The 26,908-nt window shown below is 39.8% G+C and overlaps 2 protein-coding genes and 4 non-coding genes across 7 annotated transcripts; all 6 read right to left on the bottom strand.

The window, feature by feature from the left end:
• Nucleotides 1-8,842: 8,842 nt before the first annotated feature.
• Nucleotides 8,843-12,498, bottom strand: C15H18orf32 (chromosome 15 C18orf32 homolog). Its single transcript, XM_067014264.1, is given in 4 exon segments — nt 8,843-9,083; nt 9,085-9,108; nt 9,712-9,899; nt 12,444-12,498. Coding segments are annotated over 3 exon segments (237 nt in total). The 5' UTR covers nt 9,877-9,899; nt 12,444-12,498; the 3' UTR covers nt 8,843-9,035.
• Nucleotides 12,499-13,487: 989 nt separating this feature from the next.
• On the bottom strand, nt 13,488-17,794 carry RPL17 (ribosomal protein L17). Of its 2 annotated transcripts, none has more exons than XM_059039820.2 (7): nt 17,731-17,794; nt 16,862-16,914; nt 16,731-16,771; nt 16,058-16,192; nt 15,701-15,799; nt 14,215-14,406; nt 13,488-13,569 (listed from the first exon to the last, which is right to left on the bottom strand). In XM_059039820.2, the coding sequence occupies exons 2-7, from the start codon at nt 16,899-16,901 to the stop codon at nt 13,522-13,524; spliced, it is 555 nt and encodes a 184-aa protein (XP_058895803.1). In that variant the 5' UTR covers nt 16,902-16,914; nt 17,731-17,794; the 3' UTR covers nt 13,488-13,521. The 2 variants fall into 2 exon arrangements, with proteins under 2 accessions (XP_058895803.1, XP_066870364.1); XM_067014263.1 differs by having other exon boundaries at nt 17,449-17,741.
• Nucleotides 14,101-14,164, bottom strand: LOC131743003 (small nucleolar RNA SNORD58). The gene has a single exon (XR_009331662.1). It is a non-coding gene; the product is annotated as a small nucleolar RNA SNORD58 (small nucleolar RNA).
• On the bottom strand, nt 15,891-15,956 carry LOC131743000 (small nucleolar RNA SNORD58). Its single transcript, XR_009331658.1, has one exon. It is a non-coding gene; the product is annotated as a small nucleolar RNA SNORD58 (small nucleolar RNA).
• On the bottom strand, nt 16,586-16,650 carry LOC131743001 (small nucleolar RNA SNORD58). The gene has a single exon (XR_009331659.1). It is a non-coding gene; the product is annotated as a small nucleolar RNA SNORD58 (small nucleolar RNA).
• Nucleotides 16,991-17,054, bottom strand: LOC131743002 (small nucleolar RNA SNORD58). The gene has a single exon (XR_009331660.1). It is a non-coding gene; the product is annotated as a small nucleolar RNA SNORD58 (small nucleolar RNA).
• Nucleotides 17,795-26,908: the final 9,114 nt, after the last annotated feature.

Genomic DNA, 26,908 nt, shown 5'->3' with positions numbered 1-26,908 from the left:
TTCTTTCCAATCCCCCAGAAGTAACCACTCTTCATACATCATGAAACGTCATTACTTTTGAGTTCTTTCATTTTTCACTGCTACATAGTATTCCAGTATACACATATTTTGTGAATTTAGACATAAATGCTGGCTGGCTTTTGGATCCCTTTATCAGGTGAGCTAAGAAAGCTTGCCCCCATGATTTCATTAACCCAAAATGATATTACCCCAAAGTTTACATAATGGAATTCTTTGAACTCTCCTAAAAGCATTATAACAAGGTTTTAATATACCAATTTATTTATCCTTCCTACTTTACATGAACTTTTGTGGGTTTTTTGTTTTGTTTGGGCTGTTACATAAACAATATTTCTAAGGATATTCTTGTACATCTCCTGGTACACAGATACAGGGTTTTCTCTGGTATCTAGACTCTAGGAATGGAATGGTGTAGTTTAAGTACATGTTCTACTTTACTGGAGAATGCCAAGCTGTTTTCCAAAGCAGTTGTACCAGTTGACACTCCCACCAGCAGTATATACAAACACTTTCTGTTCTTCATCCTCCCAACTCTTGATGTTTAATTTTAACCATTCCAATGTTGTTTCATTGTGGTTTTAATTTGCATTTCCCTGCTGAAACATGTGTCTCCATATGAGCCTTTCTTCTTCTGTAAAATACACTAACTGCCTTCCTCTTCCCCTCTTCTGAAATGATTTCTGATCACCAAATTAGATGAGACTATGCTGAGTAGCTCTTTAAATTTCACAATTATAAATGCTGGTATCCTGGGGACACTGATAGGTGGAGACCATGAGATTTAAATCCAAAGTGGACTCTAGGAATAGAAGGACTAGAATCATCAGTCAAGAAAGAGGCTAAGTGCAGCAGGCAGACTTCTCAGATGGTCCCCCTAGCTTCCCGGCCCCTGATGTACGCACACCTCCTCCCAAATAACAATCAAATACTAAACTAGGTGCTGCTGTAAAGATATTTTGCAGATATAATTAATCCCAAATTAGTTGAACTTACGTTGGGGAAATTATTTGGACCCGATTTAATCACATGAGCCCTTTAAAAAGCAGAGAATTTTCTCTGCTGGTCCCAGAAGTTTAGAAGTCAAAGAGGTGCTCTGCCTGCTCTGGGAGAAAGTGAACATCCATGTTGTGAGCTGCCTATAGGGGACAGATGCCTAGGAACCACAGTTAGCCTCTAGGAGCTAAGTGCAGTCCCTGGCTGACTAGAGGACAGTAGGAACCTCAGTCCTACAGCCATAAGGGAACAAATTCTGCTGGCAACCAGTGAACTTGGAAGCCCAGACAAGAACCTCAACGTCCTGGTTTCAGCCTGGTGAAACCCTGAGTGGAGAATCAGGCCATGTCACACCCGGATGGCTGACCTACAGAAAATGTGGGATAATAAATTTGTGTTGTTTTAAGCCACTAAGTTTGTGGTAATTTTTTATGCAACAACAAAAAATGAATACACCAAGGAAGTGTGAAACTTCATCTGCTGATTTACATGGCAGGAGCAGGACCTGAGTAGGATTGTGGATGTGCAATGTGTAGATCTAGGGGCATCATTTACATTGCTGTCCGTGTGAATGGTGCTCTCTGAAACTGGGCAGTGCACATAGCACAACTGTACATGGCAGTCCTGCAGATGTGCCCTGTTCCAGCACCTAGGCTACCTCTTTTAACTTTTTTTTTTTTTTTTTTTGCCATTGAGCCATTTTAGTAGAAATGAGAGGATGGGGTTAGGTGTATCTGAAAGTCCATACCAGCTCAACATTTGACGTTTTTAAGTATACTCTGCAACTACTCCACCACACACTGCCCTTCACAGTCATACCTTCTCAATTTAACCTCTCATTCATTTAAATACATCTACCCATAGACTGTGTTTCTTTCTTAAGGAACTGTTACAATATTAATGAATATGGCTTTGCGGATAGAACTAGCCAGTAGCTATATGGAGAGGAAACCACAAGGAAACTCCCCTCGTCTTTCTCCTTTTGATTATGAGTGAACCTAGGACATTTAGCTTTAGAGAGTTCAAGAGGCTTAGGATCAGTGGGTAAAAGTTCTTTTCAATCCCATCAGTCTGCTGAGTAGATCAACACATCAGACATGGTCATTTTGGGGAAGTGCTGACTCACCTGTTTCCTAGGAAGGCCACTTAGTAATGAAAAAGATGAGACAAAACCCAAGTCTTTCAGGTGAGCCTCAGAGAACTATCTGAGAAAATGAGCCCATCTCAGAGACAGGAAATGCAGTTAAAGTAAACTAGGGCAAAATAAGCTACTGAAAACTAGGTAAGTTAAAAAGTCATGCTAGGGCTTCCCTGGTGGCGCAGTGGTTGAGAATCCGCCTGCCGATGCAGGAGACACGGGTTCGTGCCCTGGTCCGGGAAGATCCCACATGCCGCGGAGCAACTAAGCCTGTGAGCCATGGCCGCTAGGCCTGCGCGTCCGGAGCCTGTGCTCCGCAATGGGAGAGGCCACAACAGTGAGAGGCCCGCATACCGCAAAAAAAAAAAAAAAAAAGTCATGCTAAAGGTGATCAAAATCAAACACTGAAAACAAGTCCTCACTGATTAGTCCACACTTTTCCTCTCCATTTCTGCCCAATTATTCCCACAAAGGTCTTACAAGGTATCAGCAGCTGTGATCGCTCTGTAGGGGATTAATATTTTAAGACAATTTAAGAGTACAGCTTTGGAATCCTTGACTCTACACTTAACATATATATAATATAGATTAACATGTCAGAATTGACTGTGGGGGTTTGGGGCAAGAGAATAGTTGTGTGGTATAGAACGGTGGTTACCAAGTCCAATCCAAGGATAGGTGATAAGCTTTCATCAACCAGGCTTCCCTAGTGGCACAGTGGTTAAAAATCCGCCTGCCAGTGCAGGGGACACGGGTTTGATCCTGGATCTGGGAAGATCCCACATGCCGCAGAGCAACTAAGCCTGTGAGTCACAACTACTGAGCCCGCGCTCTAGAGCCCTTGAATGACAATGACTGAGCCCATGTGCCAAAACTACTGAAGCCCGCGCACTGCAACTAGAGAAAGCCTGACACACAGCAAAGAAGACCCAATGCAACCCAAAATAAATAAATAAATAAATAAATTTATTTTTAAAAAAGTTTTCACCAACCACAAAAAGAAAAATATGTAGAAGCAAAAAGAACTACAATCCTGCAGCCTGTGGAACAAAAACCACATTCACAGAAAGAGAGATGAGATGAAAAGGCAGAGGGCTATGTACCAGATGAAGGAAGAAGATAAAACCCCAGAAAAACAACTAAATGAAGTGGAGATAGGCAACCTTCCAGAAAAAGAATTCAGAATAATGATAGTGAAGATGATCCAGGACCTCAGAAAAAGAATGGAGGCAAAGATCGAGAAGATGCAAGAAATGTTTAACAAAGACCTAGAAGAATTAAAGAACAAACAAACAGAGATGAACAATACAATAACTGAAATGAAAACTACACTAGAAGGAATCAATAGCAGAATAACTGAGGCAGAAGAAAGGATAAGTGACCTGGAAGACAGAATGGTGGAATTCACTGCTGCAGAACAGAATAAAGAAAAAAGAATGAAAAGAAATGAAGACAGCCTAAGAGACCTCTGAGACAACATTAAACACAACAACATTCGCCTTATAGGGGTCCCAGAAGGAGAAAGGAAAGGACCCGAGAAAATATCTGAAGAGATTATAGTCGAAAACTTCCCTAACATGGGAAAGGGAAGAGCCACCCAAGTCTAGGAAGCACAGATAGTCCCATACAGGATAAACCCAGGGAGAAACACACCGAGACACACAGTAATCAAATCAGCAAAAATTAAAGACAAAGAAAAATTATTAAAAGCAGCAAGGGAAAAATGACAAATAGCATACAAGGGAACTCCTATAAGGTTAACAGCTGATTTCTCAGCAGAAACTCTACAAGCCAGAAGGGAGTGGCATGATATATTTAAAGTGATGAAAGGGAAGAACCTACAACCAAGATGACTCTACCCGGCAAGGATCTCATTCAGATTCAATGGAGAAATCAAAAGCTTTACAGACAAGCAAAAGCTAGGAGAATTCAGCACCACCAAACCAGCTCTACAACAATGCTAAAGGAACTTCTCTAACTGGGAAACACAAGAGAAGAAAAGGACCTAGAAAAACAAACCCAAAACAATTAAGAAAAAGGTCACAGGAACATACCTATCGATAATTACCTTAAATGTGAATGGATTAAATGCTCTAATCAAAAGACACAGGCTTGCTGAATGGATACAAAAACAAGACCCATATATTTGCTGTCTACAAGAGACCCACTTCAGATCTAGGGACACATTCAGACTGAAAGTGAGGGGATGAAAAAAGATATTCCATGCAAATGGAAATCAAAATAAAGCTGGAGTAGCAATACTCATATCAGACAAAACAGACTTTAAAATACAGAATGTTACAAGAGACAAGGAAGGACACTACATAATGATCAAGGGGTCAATCCAGAAAGAAGATATAACAATTATAAATATACATGCACCCAACATAGGAGCACCTCAATTCATAAGGCAACTGCTAACAGCTATAAAAGAAGAAATCAACAGTAACACAATAATAGTGGGGGACTTTAACACCTCACTTACACCAATGGACAGATCATCCAAAATGAAAATAAATAAGGAAACAGAAGCTTTAAATGACACAACAGACCAGATAACGTGATATTTATAGGACATTCCATCCAAAAACAGCAGATTACACTTTCTTCTCAAGTGCACATGGAACATTCTCCAGGATAGATCACATCTTGGGTCACAAATCAAGCCTCAGTAAATTTAAGAAAACTGAAATCATATCAAGCATCTTTTATGACCACAACACTATGAGATTAGAAATGAATTACAGGGAAAATAACATAAAAAACACAAACACATGGAGGCTAAACAATACGTTACTAAATAACCAAGAGATCACTGAAGAAATCAAAGAGGAAATCAAAAAATACCTAGGGACAAAAGACAATGAAAACATGACGATCCAAAACCTATGGCATGCAGCAAAAGCAGTTCTAAGAGGGCAGTTTATAGCTATACAAGCCTACCTCCAGAAACAAGAAAAATCTCAAATAAACAATCTAACCTTACACCTAAAGGAACTAGAAAAAGAAGAATAAACAAAACCCAAAGTTGGCAGAAGGAAAGAAATCATAAAGATCAGAGCAGAAATAAATGAAATAGAAACAAGGAAAACAATAGCAAAGATCAATAAAACTAAAAGCTGGTTCTTTGAGAAGATAAACAAAATTGATAAACCTTTAGCCAGACTCATCAAGAAAAAGAGGGAGAGGACTCAAATCAATAAAATTAGAAATGAAAAAGGAGATGTTACAACAGACACCGCAGAAATACAAAGCATCCTAAGAGACTACTAAAAGCAACTCTATGCCAATAAAATGGATAACCTGGAAGAAATGGACAAATTCTTAGAAAGGTATAATCTTCCCAGACTGAACCAGGAAGAAACAGAAAATATGAACAGACCAACCACAGGCAATGAAACTGAAACTGTGATTAAAAATCTCCCAATAGGGCTTCCCTGGTGGCACAGTGGTTGAGAGTCTGCCTGCCGATGCAGGGGACGTGGGCTCGTGCCCTGGTCCAGGAAGATCCCACATGCCGCGGAGCAGTTAGGCCCATGAGCCATGGCCGCTGAGGCTGCGCGTCTGGAGCCTGTGCTCCGCAACGGGAGAGGCCACAACAGTGAGAGGCCTGCGTACTGCAAAAAAAAAAAAAAAAAAAAATCTCCTAACAAACAAAAGTCCAGGACCACATGGCTTCACAGGTGAATTCTACCAAACATTTAGAGAAGAGCTAACACCCGTCTTTCTCAAACTCTTCCAAAAAATTGCGGAGAAAGGAACACTCCCAAGCTCATTCTATGAGGCCACCATCACCCTGATACCAAAACCAGACAAACATACTACAAAAAAAAGAAAATTAAAGATCAATATCACTGATGAATATAGATGCAAAAACCCTCAAAAAAACCCAAAATACTAGCAAACAGAATCCAACAACACATTAAAAGGATCATACACCATGATCAAGTGGGATTTATCCCAGAGATGCAAGGATTTTTCAATATACGCAAATCAATCCATGTGATACACCATATTAACAAATTGAAGAATAAAAACCATATGATCATCAAGAGATGCAGAAAAAGCTTTTGACAAAAAAACAGAAAAATATGGACAAAATTGTGAATTTCTCACGAAAACAAAGATATCTTTTATAAACGTATTCACAGTAATGGGCTACTATTATCCTTTATTCCCATGTTCCTCTTCACTCTTTTGGTGTCACAATGTCTTCTTTTATGAAATAATGGTGATAATAAGTCACAGCCTTTTAATATATTCCTGCTTGGCAAAATTAAAAGTTGGTAACGATGTAGTAGCCCCCTCAACTTTTTTACAAATATTTACTAGTAGGTGAAAATACAAGATTGGGAACCAGTGCTCTAGTGGGAGACTGCTAGAAGCAGAAAAGGCCTTAGAAGACCAGTGATTCTCAGGAAGGTAGGTTTAAATGAACTGGAGTGATCTGGGGGGCCACTTTTCAAAATTATCCATCTCAACTTTTAAGAGTACTGAATTAGAAAAACTGGTATGCTACAGGAAAAATGAAGGAGTAAACCAACAGAGGAAGGTACGGGATCCAAGGAACAAGAGATCCAACACAGGAGTGGTGAAGAAAAGTCCCAAGGACTGCCACTGTGCCTCAGGCCTGGGCAACAACTAGTTAATGGAGGAAGTGTACAGGGAGAAAAAGGTAATGAGTAACTGCAGGCAAGCAATGCTCTAAGTGAAGGGAAACTCAATCGCACTACACTCACAATCTATGCAGTGAGCAGTAGTCACCTGTTCATCTTATCAGTGTCCAGCAAGAAGCAGATGGTACGCTCAAGATAAAGCAGTGACCCAAAGCCAGTAGTAACAGATGCCATCAACCGTAGGCCCAAAAAGACAAGGAAAGGGAGACATTAGTGGAAACTGAAAGGGGTCATGTGGAGTTGGTCACCATGAGGTACGGTGACTTTTGGCTGAGGAACACATCTGACCTGAAGAGACCTTGAAGGGAAGGAGCCAAGGGGATAAATACTCTGACCTCATTCTTTCCTTCGCTCCCTCCCATCTCCTGCTGCAGATACCACTGGCCAAACCAAAAGATCCCAGAGGTCATAGGGAGCCTGCTGATGTAGTCCATACAGCTTTCTTGAGCAGGAGAGTAGGGTGAGGGAGCAGATTTGGAGGGGCAAATGGAAAACATCTGGAGCACGCATAATGATATACACACTGATGACTTAGTCAAAATTTACAAAAACACATCTGGAGGATGTGTGGGAGAAGTAGAGGGACTACAGTGTAAAACAGCTTTTATATCTCAACCATGGCAGGAAGTCAGTAATGTTTAAAGTTGATAGCTCCCAAAACTGCAGTATACATGTATCACTTAAAATATGAAGATAAATCCTAAACAAAAGCAACAGCTAAATGAGTAAAGCCTTGGGGGACTATGGGAGTAAGGGCATTATAGACCTTATTTGATTTTTAAAAAATGATATATTTTAAGCAAGTTGCTAGAAGGCTATACAAAAAGCTAATAGTGGTTACATCTGTGGAGCTAGAACAAAGGAATGAGAGTAGAGAAAGAACATTAACTTTTCATTAATGTTAATTAATCATTAACATTAACTTTTAAAATTTAACCTGCCCTTGCGTTGTTCTACTATGAACATCTGCTATTTTCATAATACAGTCTTTAATACCTTAAAAAAGAAACTAATCAACTGGATTTAGTTGCTAATGAGAATTTATCTTATCCCTCAGGTAGGCTGGGGCAGAAAAGTTGAAACACGTTTATATCAAAGGAAGTCCAAGGTGGATCAATGACTTGACCAGACACAGCTTAACAGAGCCTCAGTTAGGACCCAGGACTTCACTGGGGATCCAAGGCGGGGAGTCCTTTCTAACTTCTCCTTGCTTCAGTGAAAATAAATATTCTATAAAGATATGTCTCATCTTCTTTGAATATTTATAGATCCTTACACTTAAAATGAAGAGTCCCGGGGATGACAGATCATGTGGAGAGGCCCAGACCAGCAAATAACTGTCCAGTCACATCACTGTTGCTGAAAACCTCAAATTTTGGTGTCTCATTATGGAACAAAATAACTGATACAATCTAAACTTTAAAAAAAAAGAAGAAAAAAAAATCACTGCCCCATAACTATCCGGATGCCATCACACTATTACAATCCTGATTTCTGATGTGGTTAAAAAAATCTTACTTTTAAGTATTTATATTTTAAAAGAAAAAAGAACAATAAGCTAAACTGAATATTTAATACATTCGTAGGAACAGAAGGAATGCAACAAGAATTAGAATTTTATAATATACATTAGCCATTTACGTAAAAGATGTTCCATTTTTCAGAGGTTACCCCATTTCCCTGTCTTTTCTATCTTCCTCAGAGCAATAAACAGTAATTACTACTCTCATAGATAAGCTGCTCCATTGAGTGAGATAGTGATTACATCTTTATGTTTCAAGTAATTATCATCTCCAAAAACTACCTTTCATTTCACTGCACAGTCTCACTGCACTCTTTCACAGTAAAATTATACTCCTCAAATTGAAGAGCCTGAATAAAAGCTAGAGCCCCAAGGATTTTTAGGGACTGATTTAGTAACAGTGTCTACTAGCAGGAACCTTTTCTTTATTCATATTTTTAAAACTGCAATAAAAGAAATGAAAGCTACTTTAATGAAAAAGGAACTCAGGAATGATGTCATTAAATATAACTAGCTACATTTTAAATACAAATACCAGGTATTTCCTGATTAGTGTCAGGTAAATATCTAAACTATCTAACCCAAATTCTGGTTTCAGGGAAAAAGATCAGAGACAAGTACAAAGAAGGTGCTTCATACTATCAGATCCATTTTTAAAACAATGCGATGCTTTGGGACCATCACTTTAGTTTTTCTTTTTATCAGAGATTTCTGTTGGTCCTCTTGTCTCTTGTCGGTAATCCATTTACGTCTGCACCCTAAAATGAAAAACCACTTTAGATATTATTACAACAAACAGACATACAGTTTAAGAGATATTCTCTTTAAAAACAGACAATAACTTCAGAATGAAAAAACTATTTCTAGAAATGTGCAGGATGGCTAAATTTGTGCAGCTGAACACGAAGCTGTATTTAACAATCACCAAACACTAAAAACAACACAGTTGTCTAAATACTCATTTTAAAAAATAACTCCATTTTGTTAAAAAAAAAAAAACCTCTATGATCCTACCAATTAAATCTCTTATCAAAGTTATCAGTCAGTGAAACCTGGCTTATTTTAGAATCATCTCTTGTTATTTATTAACTATTTACCATTACTCTTACCACTCAGGAAATACTGGTTATTATCTTGGCCATAAAGCAAGAAGCAAATGCATAAATCAGAGGACTAGTTTAAAACCTTAGTTTAAAGCAAACGTTAATTACAAATAAAAATCCAAAACCCCTATTTTAAAAAAGAAGGAAATTTAGACACATTCATGAAGCTTCTGGTTGGAAGAACTTGCCTTTCCAAAAGGCAAGTATTTCATCCCGCATCCCCACCCCCCCTTATTCAAGGCATTTTAATGTTCTTACCTTACAGTCTATTTTGCCTTTGTTTTTATCGTTGGATTCTTGTATAGCTTTCCTAGGCCACATACGACTAACAAAGGGGGAAATCAGAGGGTATATATATGGTTCCAGGAACTTTTTGTAGACCCAGAGCAGAACTGGAATGACGATGCAGGGAATGCACACCATTGTCCCAGGCTTGAGATCCTCAACTGTTGATAAACAAGAAGAACAAATTAGATCATCATAGAGTAATGACTGAAGGAATTTACCTAGATTAAGATATATGAAAAGACTATTTCCACACTGAAGGAAAAACTTAAATCACACTACAGGTATTAGCTTAGAGCAAGAGTCTATTAAATAAAAATGCTGCTATCTACAAGGTAAAGGAATAACAGGTGGTAGACCTGAAAATAATAGTGAGGTGCCTGCCTCCAAACCTCTCCAATCACTGCTCCACAACCATAAATGTGATGATAAAGGAATGACACCATCATTTGCGGGGTGCTAGGCAGTTAAGCCCTTTACATGTATCAACTCATTTAATCCTCAAAACACCCAGTGAGGTTGAGTACCCTGGCATTTCCATTTATGGATAAAGAAAAGGAGGCACAAAAACATTAAGGAATTTGGTAATTTTGACATACGCCGGTTTAGTGTGAATTAACTCCCAGGGCCTAATCATCTCCAGGGACTGAACAATGCTAAGGGCAAATCTTGTAATATGGTACTAAGATATCACTTTGGAAGACCTCTAGGCTGCATACTGGCTGGCCTTTCCCAGCCAACAACTCTCCCTTGACAGATTTGCTTTTTCTTTTTAATGGCAATAAAGGGGTATTAAGTAATAAAAGTTTTATTTAGTATTATTGGTATAAGTCAATTTCCAAAAATTAACACCTAAATTTCCTTGATAATTAGAAGTCAACTTGGAATTTCTCAAGATCAGCAATTTCTTGAAAAAGAGCCAATACTACTTCCATAACACACAATTAAACCGAAGACCTCTTAAATTTACAAGAATTTTTAATCCCTTAGCAAAGGCTTTAAAAACTAAGAAACTTCAGAACAGTGCATAAGGCTAATAATTCAGCATGTTAAACTTATTTTCAAAATATTGTAAGCTAAGTAGTATTTAGTGGTAAATGAGTAAGTACCGCTACGCTCAGGCAATTTAAAATGATTCACAACACAAGTGAAGAGTGGTATACATAATCCAATCTGAATGTGGCTTTGAAATGAATTACAAGAGCTGTAAACAAATAAAAATGTAAATGTGTATCAGGGAATGACCAACTATTTTATAAGGGATTCATAACTGGAGTCTTTAAAACAGTCCCCTAAATTAAAATAATTTTAGAATTTGCCAAAATATTTTGTTCCAAAATTTTAAAGAATATATCCTCTGATCAAAATAAGCCAAATGAGCAAGTTTTTTTCAGCACTTTTCAAGAAATCATAATTTTGGCTCCTAGACATTTAGAATCTGATCTGAAAAGACTTCTTACTGGTTTAGGTACCATAGCATAATAATCAAACAGGATGGCTGGCAGCTGCCTGGATTTGAGCCCTCCTTTCACCATTTTCTAGATAGTGTTCCTGGGCAAATTATTTCACCAGACTGTGCCTTAATTCTCCCATGCGCAAAAAGAAGACAATAATAGTACCGATCTCACAGGGATGTAGTGTGGATGAGATAAATAGGAATACAAAGCTCAGAACCGTGTCTGCACATATTAAGTACTACGTAAATGTTGCTACCATAAGAAAAAAAACCAAAACAAATCCCAAACACATCCAAAAGTTGTAACCTGTCCAAAGTTCACACTTCAGGTAACTAGTAACTAGAACTGGCTAAGACCAGAAATCATAATTCTGGTTTCCTAGCTCAGTGCTCTTGCATTTTCTCTCCCCAAAACACGATCATCATGTTATTCCCCTTTCTACCAAACTTTCCATTGCAACTAAACCGTTCAAAACAACTGGCAATACGGTGACAGGCAATCCCTCCATCACAAAGATTCAGGTTTTTACCTACTTGAAATTGTGCTTTAAATGAATTCAAGAATTAGTACTAATTACTTTTGTTACAATTATGGCTTAGAAAGGTCTAGAAGGTGACTATGATAAATTGATAGAATCACGATTTTATTTACTCCCTCCAAGCCAATTCTCGAATATACAACACAGCGAGAAAGATGGATTGAAACGTGGAGGAGAGGAATTTCTTGCATTCGACGTAGTCCAATACAATGGAACAGGAAAAGGCGGAGGCTCTCTGAGAACAAGGGCAGCTGTGGCGGGGGAATGCCACTTCCTCTAAGTGACCAGTCGGCGGATCACTTCACTGGAGACAAAAGAGAGCGGGACAGGCTAAGTCAAAGGCAAGGACTGAAGGCGGAGAGTACGAGCGAATGGTGGCGACGACGATAAAAAGTGATAACCGACAATACAGACCAGAGAGCGGATCCTGAGGCAAAGGGAGGCGGACGGAGGCAGGAAGGGGTGGAGACCGACCCAGGGGGAGGCACAGGGCAGGGGCGCTGGTGTACCGTGAGGGCAGGAGAACGCGCAGCGCCCCGAAGACCCGGCCGCAGCCCGGACCCCGGCCCCGCTCACCCGCGGCCACCAAGCCCCACTGGCAGTGTCCACGCTTCTGGAGGGAGGGTCGCGGGGGGACGTGCCACAGCCTACCCAACAGGCACCGGAAGAGGGACCGACAAAGGCGCGCCTGCGTCAGCCTGAGGACGCACCCGACGTAACAGTGTAGCCCTGCGGGGACGGAAGCGGCTTCCGGCGCAGCCCCGGCAGTCAGCTTAGAGCTTGCGGGTGTGGCAGAAGCGCCGTGCTTCCCGGTCGCCCGGTCACCGGAACAAGATCTACGACACGGACCCAGGAGAGGATAAGCGCCTGTACCGGTGACTCACCACCAACAGGGAAGCTTGCGGTGACGATTAGGCTGTTTTGGAACGCAGTTGTGGCTGGCTAAGCTACTCACCCTGCTACAAGGGTCTTAAATTCAAGAGCAGGGAAAATTAACATCGTCAGCTTTGAGCGGGTATTTTTACAAGAAATGGGTATACAACTTTCCTCCCACTAGGACGGCTATAATCAGCGAAATCTAGGCGATGAATAAGAACCTTCATACACTGCGCAGATCGCACTGTAAACCGGCACTGCTTTAGGAGTCCTGCAGTTCCTCCAGTGTTCACTAAAATTACCTTATGACCCTGGAATTCCACTCTTGGTATACACCCAAGTGAAAGGAAAATATGCCCACACAAGAACTTTTATAGTTCACAGCAACACCAATAGTAGCTAAAAGAAAAAAAGCCCCAAATGTTTGATTAAATATTTGTATGATGACCACAGGTACATTCTACAACCCTGAAAAAATGCTAAGTCAAAGCCAGTGAGGAAGGTCACACTGTGATTTCATTTATATGAATTGTCCAGAATAGGCAAATCTACAGTCAGAAATAGTCACCCAGCACTAGATTGGGGGGAGGTGATAGCCAACCACTACCAAGGTTCCTCTTTGGGATCATGAAAAACTCTAAAATTCATTGTGCTGATGGATGCATAACTGAATATACTAAATGCTACTTAAGACTGTACAGTGTGTTAAATCTCAATAAAGTGGGTGGAAAAGAGATTCAGAAATTTCCCCATGTTCTAATTCCATTTTACGTAAAGCACCAAAAGATGCAAAACAACATGTTTTATGAAAACTCATTTGATCCATTTTGTGATGGCACTTGAAATAGATTTACTAATTAAGACAACCAATACTCTGCTTTTACTTTTATTTGCATTTATTTTTTGCAGCATTTATTCCCGGGCCATAAGTTTTTGTTTCTTCAATTTCTTCTGGGATATCTGGGGAAAAGAAAAAAAGCACTATTAAGATTCCAGAAGGTTGTTAACTCCATGAAAGAGTAATCGGAAATTTCAACATAAAGGGAACAACATCAAGAGTCCTTTGGCATAGAGAAGTGGAATGGGGAGAAGGGCAGCCAGGAGGACATCAGAGTAGTAAGCAGGAGAGAACCAAGACTGCAGGCAGGGTGCCCAGCTGGTAAGAACTAAGTGGCAGCAAGGATGGAGGATAATATTTAATGATAAAATCAATAGAAGACAAATCCATTAGGTGTGAAGAATCACTCCCCGGTTTCAGGCTTAAAGAACTAAATGTAATCACATACTGAAAACAAGCTTATTGGGGGGCAGGGAGGAGAGCCCAGTTTTGGACATGTTGCATTTGAACTGGTATGGACATCTAGGTGGGGACATAAGCGGATAATCACATGGTTTTAACATACTGAACAATATGAAGTGACTATTCACTGTTAATCAAGAAACTAATGAGACCCATGAAAGCCAAAATAAAATAGTTAGAAGAGGTTGCTGGTTGCTCAAAATAGTCTCCTTTCATGGCTATTCCAAAGGTGTCCTAAGTTAGCTGTCACAGCAACCACAAATCTAACATACCAAATGAAACTGAGCAGAGACTAAGTAATTTACCTTTTTCTTCTGGGCAACCTCCTCTTCTGGTTTGGGAACAATCTGTTCTTTTTCAGTAAGGATCATCTCAATGTGGCAAGGAGAGCTCATGTATGGGTTAATCCGACCATGAGCTCTATAAGTCCTGCGCCGCATCTTGGGGGCTTTGTTCACCTGGATATGCTCAATGACCAGAGAATCTACATCTAAGCCCTGGAACAAAATTAGGTAACATCTTTATCTCAATAACACAAACTGTATCATTCAAATCCCTGCCTTAAAAAAAAATAATTTGAAAGGCAATCCTTAGGACTTTAACTAGCGTATTTGTTCAAGCAGTTTTTTTTAACCTTTTATTCTAAGTGTCCTTCCTTAAATCTAACTACCCAAACTCCATGCTAAATGCACCAAGTTTGTAAGTGGCATTCATAAAGGAGTTACAGGATCTGGTAGTGTCTATGTCTATTTCTAAGACTTGATGATAAACAGGATTTTGACAGCAAGGCTTAGCAGCTAGAAGGGCGACAGCTAAACAGACCCACATTAATTCCAGTTCTGACCCAGTTTTCCAAATGCAAAAGGGTAATGGATAATTCCTCTAATGGATAAACCTGTTTTGTTGACACAGGTTTTGTTCAGTTACACATTGCTGTTTTAACTTCTAACTGAAATTTAATGTCTCTCAACTATGAACGTAGGCAACAAACCACATTAATCATTACTACAGCAATCACATTGGTTCCTTTGGAATAGTACATATTTATTGTATTTAAAAATATCCTGGGCTTCCCTGGTGGCGCAGTGGTTGAAAATCTGCCTGCTAATGCAGGGGACACGGGTTTGAGCCCTGGTCTGGGAAGATCCCACATGCCGCGGAGCAACTAGGCCCATGAGCCACAACTACTGAACCTGTACTCCGCAACAAGAGAGGCTGCGATAGTGAGGCCCGCGCACTGCGATGAAGAGTTGTCCCCACTTGCCACAACAAAGGAAAGCCCTCGCACAGAAACGAAGACCCAACACAGCAAAAATAATTAAAAAAAAAAAAATCATGGCGTCTGAATAACTTGAAGAAATAAGGGTTATAAACATTGTACCTCCATCCATTGTAAAAATATAATTTATGTCTTAAAAAATATATATATCCTGTTAAGGGAATCACAAACCATAGTATAAAAAAGGTCCATGGCACAAGAAAGTTTACAAACCCATGGTAAAATACTCAAGGAAAAAAAAGCGTTTCTTTTGCATGTACTGGGATTATAGGGGGGAAATTCTAAAGACTTAAGCTTGAAGTGACTGCAGACCATGCTCCTGAAATGCTTTACAGACAAAAATTTTGGTCTGTTGGAAACTGGAGGTAGAGATTTAAGAGAATTCTTTTAATGGAGAATTTAGCTACTTGAGAAAGCAAGACAATCAAGAAAATAAATCTGGACAACAGCAACTTTAACTGTTAACTATCCAAGTTACACGTATAAAGTAAAGATGTTTATGGTTTGGGTACCTTAAGTTCAGCATTACTCTCTGCATTTTTGAGCATGTGCAGTAAAAATTCAGCACTCTTTTTGGGCCACCGACCCTGCGTCCAGCCCCACTGTTTGGCCTAAAAAACAAACAAAACCAGAGAGACCATTCGTCACTTCCCCCAATTTAAATTAACGTTACAAGATGAATTTATTTTAACCAACACCAAGGTTGCTCAGAAGATGGGTTTTTTTCATGGTTAATCCAAAGGTGTCCTAAGACTGTCATCACAGCAACCAGAAAGAGCCTGATTAAAGGCAGATCTTGGCCATTCTTACTCCCTCCAATCACCTTCTCTAACAGTTTGTCTTTTTAAATGATAACTATGAATTCTCACCTGGGCACACCTACCAACTCCACCATTGTAACGACGGAATGGCACACACTGCTTCTTTAAAGTGACATCCTTCAGATACTTGGTGGCTTTTCGGATATGCATACCCTTAATGGCCTGGGCTGTTTCACGAGTGTTCTAAGTATAAATAATATAAGCTATGAATTAACCATATATTTTTTTAAAAATCACAAATTTTAAACACTAAATGCTAACATTTTCAACAGGTCACCATTTATCAACAGTCAAAACCTTTCCATTATTAGGACGTGAGCTGATACAATGAAGAAAAAAAATCTGATTATGAGCCGAGGGAGGCTTGGTTTGAAGGTGGAAAAAAGTGAACTGTAAGCATGTTTATTCACTTTAATACGTTCTCCTTATGTAGTTCATCTTATGAACTACAATTATGTGTCCCATATCTTGATATGTACACTAGGTTCTCAAGCAGTTGTCTGGTAGTTTTACCCAATTCCACAAATCCTAAATCAAAGTGCTCATTATATACTGATGATCACGGACCAAAAGGTGGCTGCTCAGAATCGATTTATTTTCACGGTAAATCCAAAGGTGTCCTAAGAAATGCATCACCGCAGCTACCTTTTTAGAATGGTTAAAAAATACTCACTAGAACTCGTGAAACAACTCTTTTAGAGCATAACTATGATTCACATACCTTAAAGTGAACACGAAGATTTGAACCTCTCGACTTGCATGCTAAAAAATACCAAAAAAAAAAGTTTTGGTTAATTCTCGGCATCTTGTTGCCTCTTACTCCAAAATAAAAAATGTTTCAAGTTCACTTACATTTTGTGGGATTTTCTGGGTCAAGTGAATACCGCACCATTTTCAGAGGTCACCTGGAAACGAGCAAATATAATTCTGTCAACATATTTACAGTAACTTACACAGTTTATGTACTAAACGCTGCCCGCAGCTGCTCAGAGTAGTTGTTTTCATGATTAATCCAAAGGTGTCCTAAGAAATGCCATCATCGCAGCCATCCTTCTATCCACGGTTTCTTCCCGTGTGCAACTACCAGTGACTACAGCAGTGCTGACACTAGACTAGTGACACGGACATCATTCCTTTTACCCTCTGGAAGAAAACACAGCCTGTTTCAACCCAAGCCTGGATCCTTCAGATGAAAGTAACTCGACACAACTACAACTCTCTACAGGCTCGCCCTACAGAAACCTCCTTTACTCACACAGCTTCACAAATACTCCAGTCTTTTTTCCACACTTTCAATTACCTGCATTAAGTGCCGCTGAACTCGAAACACTTAACGTTCAGCCACTGAATAAAAGCCTCGACCCTACTTGACTTTATGCCCCCCGCCAAATTTCTCTCGATGCGGCCACAAATGCGCTGCGTTCGCAGCCACCACTCACCGCGAAGACACTGGACCTCCGGAGTCGGGAACCACCACAGCCGGCCTGTACCCCCGGCCAGCCCCCTTCCCAACCATCGCGCCCCGCTGAGGCCCGAGAGCACCGGGGCGCCAAGCGGGGGACTCCGACACGACTCCCCGCACAGAACGCCACTCTCAGGGAAAAATCAGTAGTCGCGGGAGTCCTCCTCCCGAGAGTCTCGAAATCGGCACCGCCAAGGCCGGGATGGCAGCGATAACCAGAGGATTCACCACTCGGAAGAGACGCCGAAGAAACACTCACCTGAGGCCGCTGACCGGAAAAGGAAGAGCGGTGATTCATGGGACAATTCATGAGAACTCGACATCTCGCGAGACCTAGCCAAAGAAATGAGATTTGAAGAGGTCGGGGAGGGCGGAGGAGAAAGGGAGTGTGGAATATGTTTGACAAGATCTGAAAACGAATTGCCCCCTTAGGAACCGTCTCAAAATTCTTCTTTTTTTGTATCCAGAAACAAAGTTATGGATTCTAAATATCACTCAATTAAAAACAGGTTTGTGTTTGTTCAGACTCAGAGACTTAGAGAACGAACTTATGGTTACCAGGGAGAAAGGTGCGGAGTGGGGGGTGGGGGGAGAAGGATAGTTAGGGAGTTTGGGATTGACATGAACACACTGCTCTATTTAAAATAGATAACCACGACTTCCCTAGTGGCACAGTGGTTAAGACTCCATGCTCCCAATGCCGGGAGCCCGGGTTCGAGCCCTGGTTGGGGAGCTGAATCCCACATGCTTGCCGCAACTAAGAAGTCCACATGCTGCAATGAAGATCCCGCATGCCGCAACTAAGACTCAGCTCAACCAAAATAAAATAAATATTGAAAAAAAACAAGGATAACCAACAAGGACCTACTTACTGTATAGCACAGGGGGCTCTGCTCAATATTATGTAACAACCTAAATGGGAAAAGAACTTGAAAAAGAATAGATACATGTATATATATAATGGAATCACTTTGCTATACACCTGAAACTAACACAATATTGTTAATCAACTATATTCCAAGCCCAGAGATAAACCCACACACATATGGTCACCTTCTCTTTGATAAAGGAGGCAAGAATATACAATGGAGAAAAGACAGCCTCTTCAATAAGTGGTGCTGGGAAAACTGGACAGGTACATGTAAAAGTATGAAACTACAACACTCCCTAACACCATACACAAAAATAAACTCAAAATGGGTTAAAGACCTAAATGTAAGGCCAGACACTATCAAACTCTTAGAGGAAAACATAGGCAGAACACTCTATGACATCAATCACAGCAAGATCCTTTTGGACCCACCTCCTAGAGAAATGGAAATAAAAACAAAAATAAACAAATTGGACCTAATGAAACTTAAAAGCTTTTGCACAGCAAAGGATACCATAAACAAGACCAAAAGATAACCCTCAGAATGGGAGAAAATATTTGCAAATGAAGCAACTGACAAAGGATTAATATCCAAAATTTATAAGCAACTCATGCAGCTCAATAACAAACAACCCAATCCAAAAATGGGCAGAAGAACTAAATAGACATTTCTCCAAAGAAGATATACAGATTGCCAACACACACGTGAAAGAATGCTCAACATCATTAATCATTAGAGAAATGCAAATCAAAACTACAATGAGATATCATCTCACACCGGTCAGATTGGCCATCATCAAAAACTCTAGAAACAATAAATGCTGGAGAGGATGTGGAGAAAAGGGAACACTCTTGCACTGTTGGTAGGAATGTAAATTGATACAGCCACTATGGAGAACAGTATGGAGGTTCCTTAAACTACAAATAGAACTACCATACGACCCAGCAATCCCACTACTGGGCATATACCCTGAGAAAACCATAATTCAAAAAGAGTCATGTACCAAAATGTTCATTGCAGCTCTATTTACAATAGCCAGGACATGGAAGCAACCTAAGTGTCCATCAACAGATGAATGGATAAAGAAGATGTGGCACATATATACAATGGAATATTACTCAGTCATAAAAAGAAATGAAACTGAGTTATTTGTAATGAGGTGGATAGACCTGGAGTCTGTCATACAGAGTGAAGTAAGTCAGGAGAAAAACAAATACCGTATGCTAACACATATATATGGAATCTAAGAAAAAAAATATCATGAAGAGACTAGGGGTAGGACGGGAGTAAAACACAGACCTACTAGAGCATGGACTTGAGGATATGGGGAGGGGGAAGGGTAAGCTGTGCTGAAGTGAGAGAGTGGCATGGACATATATACACTACCAAATGTAGGGTGGATAGCTAGTGGGAAGCAGCCGCATGGCACAGGGATATCAGCTTGGTGCTTTGTGACCACCTAGAGGGGTGGGATAGGGAGGGTGGGAGGGAGGGAGACGCAAGAGGGAAGAGATGGGAATATATGTATATGTATAACTGATTCACTTTTTTGTAAAGCAGAAACTAACACACCATTGTAAAGCAGTTATACTCCAATAAAGATGTTAAAAAAAAAAAAAACTATACTCCAATATAAGATAAAAAGTTAAAAAAAAAAGGTTTGTAGTTCTAGGACAAGACCACCAACTATTAGTTATAGACAAGACATTTATTTGTCAACATTTGTTAGGTTTGGTTATGTGATTATATGAAAATGATTTGTAAAGGGACAATTAGGAAGATGCAAAGGATGGGATATAATTATGCTAATTAGAAAATTCTCAGTTTAAGACCACCACACAATCAATTGTAAAGCAGCCCTTGTGAAGGATGTAATATCAGAAGGGTCTTGTTCAAGAATGGGGTCTGGTTTCCCCACTGCAACTTGTAGATCTTCATATGGGAAAGGATATCTGTTCCTTGAAAACAAAAATGCCAAGGGACATTTTCTTCCTCGCCAAGGTCATCTGTCTGGTTATTCCTTTACAGTCACTGGTGGAGTTAGCAGTTAGATTTAGGTCTTCCTTTTACGGCCTCTGTGATTTTCCTAGAAAACTTAAATGAACTCTTTAAATTGTATGTGATATACATATATTTCCTTCAATCTGTTTTTAAATTATTTATTTTAATTTTATTACATGTATTGTGCAGAAATTTTAATTATTAAAACAATAGTGTACTGCAAATAGGGGTAATCCTTAGCAATCAATTGATTTGTTCATTCATCCATTCAATGAATATTCATCAAACACTTATATGCCTGCCGTTGTGCTAGATGCTATGCTCTAAGAGGTACTAAGAGAGTCTCAGCCATCAAGGAACCCACAGTCTTAGAATGAGGGTAAGGACAGAGAGATAGGGAACTAGGAGGTGAACAGCCAATTAGAATACAGTGTGAACTTGCTAAAGTAGGGTGAGCGCTTAGAGTAGGAAAGCCTCCCCTGAGTAGATGACAGGGCGGCTGCACCATGAATGACCAGGAGGAGCTAGCTGGCCATGGCAATACAGAAAGAGAAAAATAACTATTATTGCCAGCAAGAAAATTCTGCTATGGGAACTGCAAGTGTTCGGATTCCTTTTGGGTGTGGGTGGGGCGAGGTAAGATGGAGTGGCAAACCTGATCTGAAAGGAACCTATTTCTCTGCCAAGGAGTTTTAAGTTTACCTTAAGGTTAATGAGGGACTTTTCAAAGTGTTTAGACCCTTGGGGGATGGGTGAGGTGACTTGATCAGATTCACTTTTGAAAAAATCACTCCACAGGGAGACATTTGGGATGCCTCAGGGGCAAGACCAGAGGCTGGCAAAAGATGGTGGTGGCTTGAACTGATCAGGTTCAGTTTAATATTTTTACAAAGAGAATGGAGAGTGGTAGATGAATTCAAGAGATTTTGGTAAAACTCAAATGATTTCCTGATTGTAAGCTGTGAAAGTTGGTACTTTTATACCTTGCCTGGAGTCAACTTCTTCCAAACTCCTGTGAATGTTCTTAATGGCAGCTAGAATGGTGAATCCTTTACAGAAGGTTTTCAATTGACTTTGCCCAGATCATCAGAGGAATCACTATTTATGGCATCTATAGCTTTATGAAATGTATTTCTCAAATGATGAGACTTCAAAGCCAAAATTATCCCTTGATCCACGGGCTGCAGAATGGATGTTGTGTTAGCAGGCGTGAAAACAAGATCAATTTTCTCGTACATTTTCATCAGAGCTCTTGGGTGACCAGGTACATTGCCAATGAGCAGTAATATTTCAAAAGAAATCTTTTTTTCTGAGCAGTATGTCTCAGAAGTGGGCTTAAAATACTCAGTAAACCATGTTGGAAACAGATGTGCTGTCATCCAGGTTTTGTTGTTCCATTTATAGAGCACAGGCTGAGTAGATTTAGTTTAATTCCTAAGGATCCTAGGATTTTCAGACTGGTAAATGAGCATTGGCTTAACTTCATATCACCAGCTCCATTAGCCCCTAACAAGTGTCCTTCTGTCCTTTGAAGCTTTGAAGCCAGGCATTGACTTCTCCTCTCTAGCTATGAAAGTCCAAGATGACATCTACTTCCAATAGAAGCCTGTTTCATCTACCCTGAAAGTCTGTTGTTTAGTATAGCCACATTCATTAGTTATCTTAGCTAGATCCTCTGGATAACTTTTCTTCTGCTTCCTCACCTCTCAGCCTTCACAGAATTGAAGAGAGTTAGAGCTTTGTTCTGGATTAAGTTTTGACTTATGTGAATATTGTGGCTGGTTTGGTCTTCTGTTAACTATCCAGAGCACTAAAAGTTTCCCCATAACAGCAATAAGACTGTTTCACTTTCTTGTCATTGTGTGTTCACTGAGTAGCACTTCTAATTTCCTTCAAGAACCTGCGCCACAAGTCCCCTCCACCCCATAACCCGGCCAACTGCTTGAGGCAAGAGGCTTAGCTTTTGACCTGTCTTAGAAGACTTTGCTCTGTACGCGGGCCTCTCACTGTTGTGGCCTCTCCCGTTGCTGAGCTCAGGCTCCAGATGCTCAGGCTCAGTGGCCATGGCTCATGGGCCCAGCGACTCCATGGCATGTGGGATCTTCCTGGACCAGGGCACGAACCCATGTCCTCTGCATCAGCAGGCGGACTCTCAACCACTGCACCACCAGGGAAGCCCTGCTTCTTCTTTTTAATTAAAAAATTTTTTTTAAATTTTTGGCTGCATATTGCAGCTTGTGGGATCTTAGTTCCCCAACGAGGAATTGAACCCATGCCCTTGGCAGTGAAAGCATGGCATCCTAACCACTGGACCATCAGGGAATTCCCTAGAGGCCTTTGTTGAGTTATTAATTGGCCTCATCTCAATATTGTTGTGTCTCAGGGAATAGAGAGGTCCCAGAAGAGGGAGAGAAGTGGGAGAATGGCTGGGCAGTGGAGCCGTCAGAGCCCACACATTTATTGATTAATTTTGCTGTCTTATATGGGCGTAGCTCATAGCACCCCAAAATAATTACAGTAGTAACACTGAAGAGCACAGATCACCATAACAAATATAATATTCGTGGAAAAAGTTGGAATTATTGCCAGAATTACCAAAACGAGACACGAAGTGAGCAAATGCTATTGGAAAAATGATGCTGATAGGCCTGCTCCAGGCACGGTTGCCACAAACCTTCAATTTGTAAAAACCTTGAAATCTGGGAAAGGCAATAAAGTGAAGCGCAATAAAACAGGTTATGTCTGTATAATGATGGAAAACTAGCTTTATGAATGACACCTCCCAGAGGTATTGTGTATTGGATTGAATGGAGGAACATGAAGAACTATAGGAAGTATTTCATTCATAAGCAGGTGGGGCGGTGTTTTTGAGGAGCAGTAGAGTTTGGAGATGGGCCAGAAGAGGATCTTTCCTGCCAACCTCAGAGGACACCACAGTCTGGAGCAGAATAAGGCCATTTGAGTAGTGACAGGATACTCCTAATCCTCTCAGAGAACAGTGGCAGAGGCCACTTCAGGAGGGCTGGTACTTGGAATTTGTTTTAATTGTCACAGAAAACCACTGAAGGGCTTTCAGCAGGGAAGGGACGTGCTAAGATTTATGCTTTATTTATTTTTATTTTTTTTAAACATCTTTATTGGAGTATAACTGTTTTACAATAGTGTGTTAGTTTTTCCTTTACAACAAAGTGAATCTGTTATACATATACATATGTTCCCATATCTCTTCCCTCTTGCATCACCCTCTCTCCCACCCTCCCTATCCCACCCCTCTAGGTGGTCACAAAGCACAGAGGTGATCTCCCTGTGCTATGTGGCAACTTCCCACTAGCTATCTAATTTACATTTGGTAGTGTATATATGTCCCTGCCACTCTCCCACTTCATCACAGCCAACCCTTCCCCCTCCCCATATCCTCAAGTCCATGCTCTAGTAAGTCTGTGTTTTATTCCTGTCCTACCGCTAATCTCTTCATGACATTTTTTTCCCTTAGAGTCCATATATATGTGTTAGCATACGGTATTTGTCTCTCTCCTTCTGACTCACTTCACTCTGTATGACAGACTCCAGGTCCATCCACCTCATTATAAATAACTCAGTTTCATTTCTTTTTATGACTGAGTAATATTCCATTGTATATATGTGCCACATCTTCTTTATCCATTCATCTGTTGATGGACACTTAGGTTGCTTCCATGTCCTGGCTATTGTAAATAGAGCTGCAATGAACATTTTGGTACATGACTCTTTTTGAATTATGGTTTTCTCAGGGTATATGCCCAGTAGTGGGATTGCTGGGTCGTATGGTAGTTCTATTTGTAGTTTTTTAAGGAACCTCCATACTGTTCCCCATAGTGGCTGTATCAACTTACATTCCCACCAGCAGTGCAAGAGGGTTCCCTTTTCTCCACACCCTCTCCAGCATTTATTGTTTCTAGAGTTTTTGATGATGGCCAATCTGATCGGTGTGAGATGATATCTCATTGTAGTTTTGATTTGCATTTCTCTAATGATTAATGATGTTGAGCATTCTTTCATGTGTTTGTTAGAAATCTGTATATCTTCTTTGGAGAAATGTCTATTTAGTTCTTCTGCCCATTTTTGGATTGGGTTGTTTGTTTTTTTGGTATTGAGCTTCATGAGTTGCTTATAAATTTTGGATATTAATCCTTTGTCAGTTGTTTCATTTGCAAATATTTTCTCCCATTCTGAGGGTTGTCTTTTGGTCTTGTCTATGGTATCCTTTGCTGTGCAAAAGCTTTTAAGTTTCATTAGGTCCTATTTGTTTACTTTTGTTTTTCTTTCCATTTCTCTAGGAGGTGGGTCCAAAAGGATCTTGCTGCGATTTATGTCATAGAGTGTCCTGCCTATGTTTTCCTCTAAGGGTTTGATAGTGTCTGGCCTTACGTTTAGGTCTTTAATCCATTTTGAGTTTATTTCTGTGTATGGTGTTAGGGAGTGTTGTAGTTTCATACTTTTACATGTACCTGTCCAGTTTTCCCAGCACCACTTATTGAAGAGGCTGTCTTTTCTCCACTGTATATCCTTCCTTCCTTTATCAAAGAGAAGGTGACCATATGTGTGTGGGTTTATCTCTGGGCTTTCTATCCTGTTCCATTGATCTATATTTCTGTTTTTGTGCCAGTACCGTACTGTCTTGATTACTGTAGCCTTGTAGTAGAGTCTGAAGTCAGGGAGCCTAATTCCTCCAGCTCCATTTTTCGTTCTCAAGATTGCTTTGGCTATTTGGGGTCTTTTGTGTTTCCATACAAATTGTGAAATTTTTTGTTCTAGTTCTGTGAAAAATGCCAGTGGTAATTTGATAGGGATAGCATTGAATCTGTAGATTGCTTTGGGTAGTAGAGTCATTTTCACAATGTTGATTCTTCCAATCCAAGAACATGGTATATTTCTCCACCTATTTGTATCATCTTTAATTTCTTTCATCAGTGTCTTATAGTTTTCTGCATACAAGTCTTTTGTCTCCTTAGGTAGGTTTATTCCTAGATATTTTATTCTTTTTGTTGCAATGGTAAATGGGAGTGTTTTCTTAATTTCACTCTCAGATTTTTCATCATTAGTGTATAAGAATGCCAGAGATTTCTGTGCATTAATTTCGTATCCTGCAACTTTACCAAATTCATTGATTAGCTCTAGTAGTTTTCTGGTAGCATCCTTAGGATTCTCTATGTATAGTATCATGTCATCTGCAAACAGTGACAGCTTTACTTCTTCTTTTCCTTCTGCTAAATTTGGGGGTTTTTTGTTCTTCTTTCTCTAATTGCTTTAAGTGCAAAGTTAGGTTGTTTATTCGAGATGTTTCTTGTTTTCTAAGGTATGATTGTATTGCTATAAACTTCCCTCATAGAACTGCTTTTGCTGTATCCCATAGGTTTTGGGTCGTCGTGTCTCCATTGTCATTTGTTTCTAAGTATTTTTTGATTTCCTCTTTGATTTCTTCAGTGATCACTTCGTTATTAAGTACTGTATTGTTTAGCCTCCATGTGTTTGTATTTTTTACAGATCTTTTCCTGTAATTGATATCTAGTCTCACAGCATTGTGGTCGGAAAAGATACTTGATACGATTTCAATTTTCTTAAATTTGCCAAGGCTAGATTTGTGACCCAATATATGATCGATCCTGGAGAATGTTCCATGAGCACTTGAGAAAAATGTGTTTTCTGTTGTTTTTGGATGGAATGTCCTATAAATATCAATTAAGTCCATCTTGTGTAATGTATCATTTAAAGCTTGTGTTTCCTTATTTATTTTCATTTTGGATGATCTGTCCATTGGTGAAAGTGGGGTGTTAAAGTCCCCTACTATAATTGTGTTACTGTCGATTTCCCCTTTTAAGGCTGTTAGTATTTGCCTTATGTATTGAGGTGCTCCTATGTTGGGTGCATAAATATTTACAATTGTTATATCTTCTTGGATTGATCCCTTGATCATTATGTAATGTCCTTCTTTGTCTCTTGTAATAGTTTTTATTTTAAAGTCTATTTTGTCTGATATGAGAATTGCTACTCCAGCTTTCTTCTGATTTCCATTTGCATGGAATATCTTTTTCCATCCCCTTACTTTCAGTCTGTATGTGTCCCTAGGTTTGAAGTGGGTCTCTTGTAGACAGTATATATATGGGTCTTGTTTTTGTATCCATTCAGCCAGTCTGTGTCTTTTGGTGGGAGCATTTAATCCATTTACATTTAAGGTAATTATCGATATGTATGTTCCTATTACCATTTACTTAATTGTTTCGGGTTGTTCTTGTAGGTCTTTTCCTTCTCTTGTGTTTCTTGCCTAGAGAAGTTCCTTTAGCATTTGTTGTAGAGCTGGTTTGGTGGTGCTGAACTCTCTCAGCTTTTGCTTGTCTGTAAAGATTTTAATTTCTCCATTAAATCTGAATGAGATCCTTGCTGGGTAGAGTAATCTTGGTTGTAGGTTTTTTTCCTTCATCACTTTAAATATGTCCTGCCACTCCCTTCTGGCTTGTAGAGTTTCTGCTGAAAGATCAGCTGTTAACCTTATGGGGATTCCCTTGTGTGTTATTTGTTGTTTTTCCC

The sequence above is a fragment of the Kogia breviceps genome, chromosome 15, assembly GCF_026419965.1.
Source record: "Kogia breviceps isolate mKogBre1 chromosome 15, mKogBre1 haplotype 1, whole genome shotgun sequence".
Taxonomy (NCBI): domain Eukaryota; kingdom Metazoa; phylum Chordata; class Mammalia; order Artiodactyla; family Physeteridae; genus Kogia; species Kogia breviceps.
Note: the sequence above shows the minus strand (reverse complement) of the source record. Positions and strands in the feature narration are given on the sequence as shown.

What these genes read in the sequence shown, in the direction of transcription:
- RPL17 (XM_059039820.2), bottom strand. Translation starts at nt 16,901, where the DNA reads ATGGTGCGGTATTCACTTGACCCAGAAAATCCCACAAAAT. An exon ending in ATCTTCGTGTTCACTTTAAG is followed by an intron (nt 16,193 to 16,730) that starts GTATGTGAATCA and finishes ATTTATACTTAG; the next exon opens with AACACTCGTGAAACAGCCCA. An exon ending in AGGTTGCCCAGAAGAAAAAG is followed by an intron (nt 13,570 to 14,214) that starts GTAAATTACTTA and finishes TCTTTTCCCCAG; the next exon opens with ATATCCCAGAAGAAATTGAA.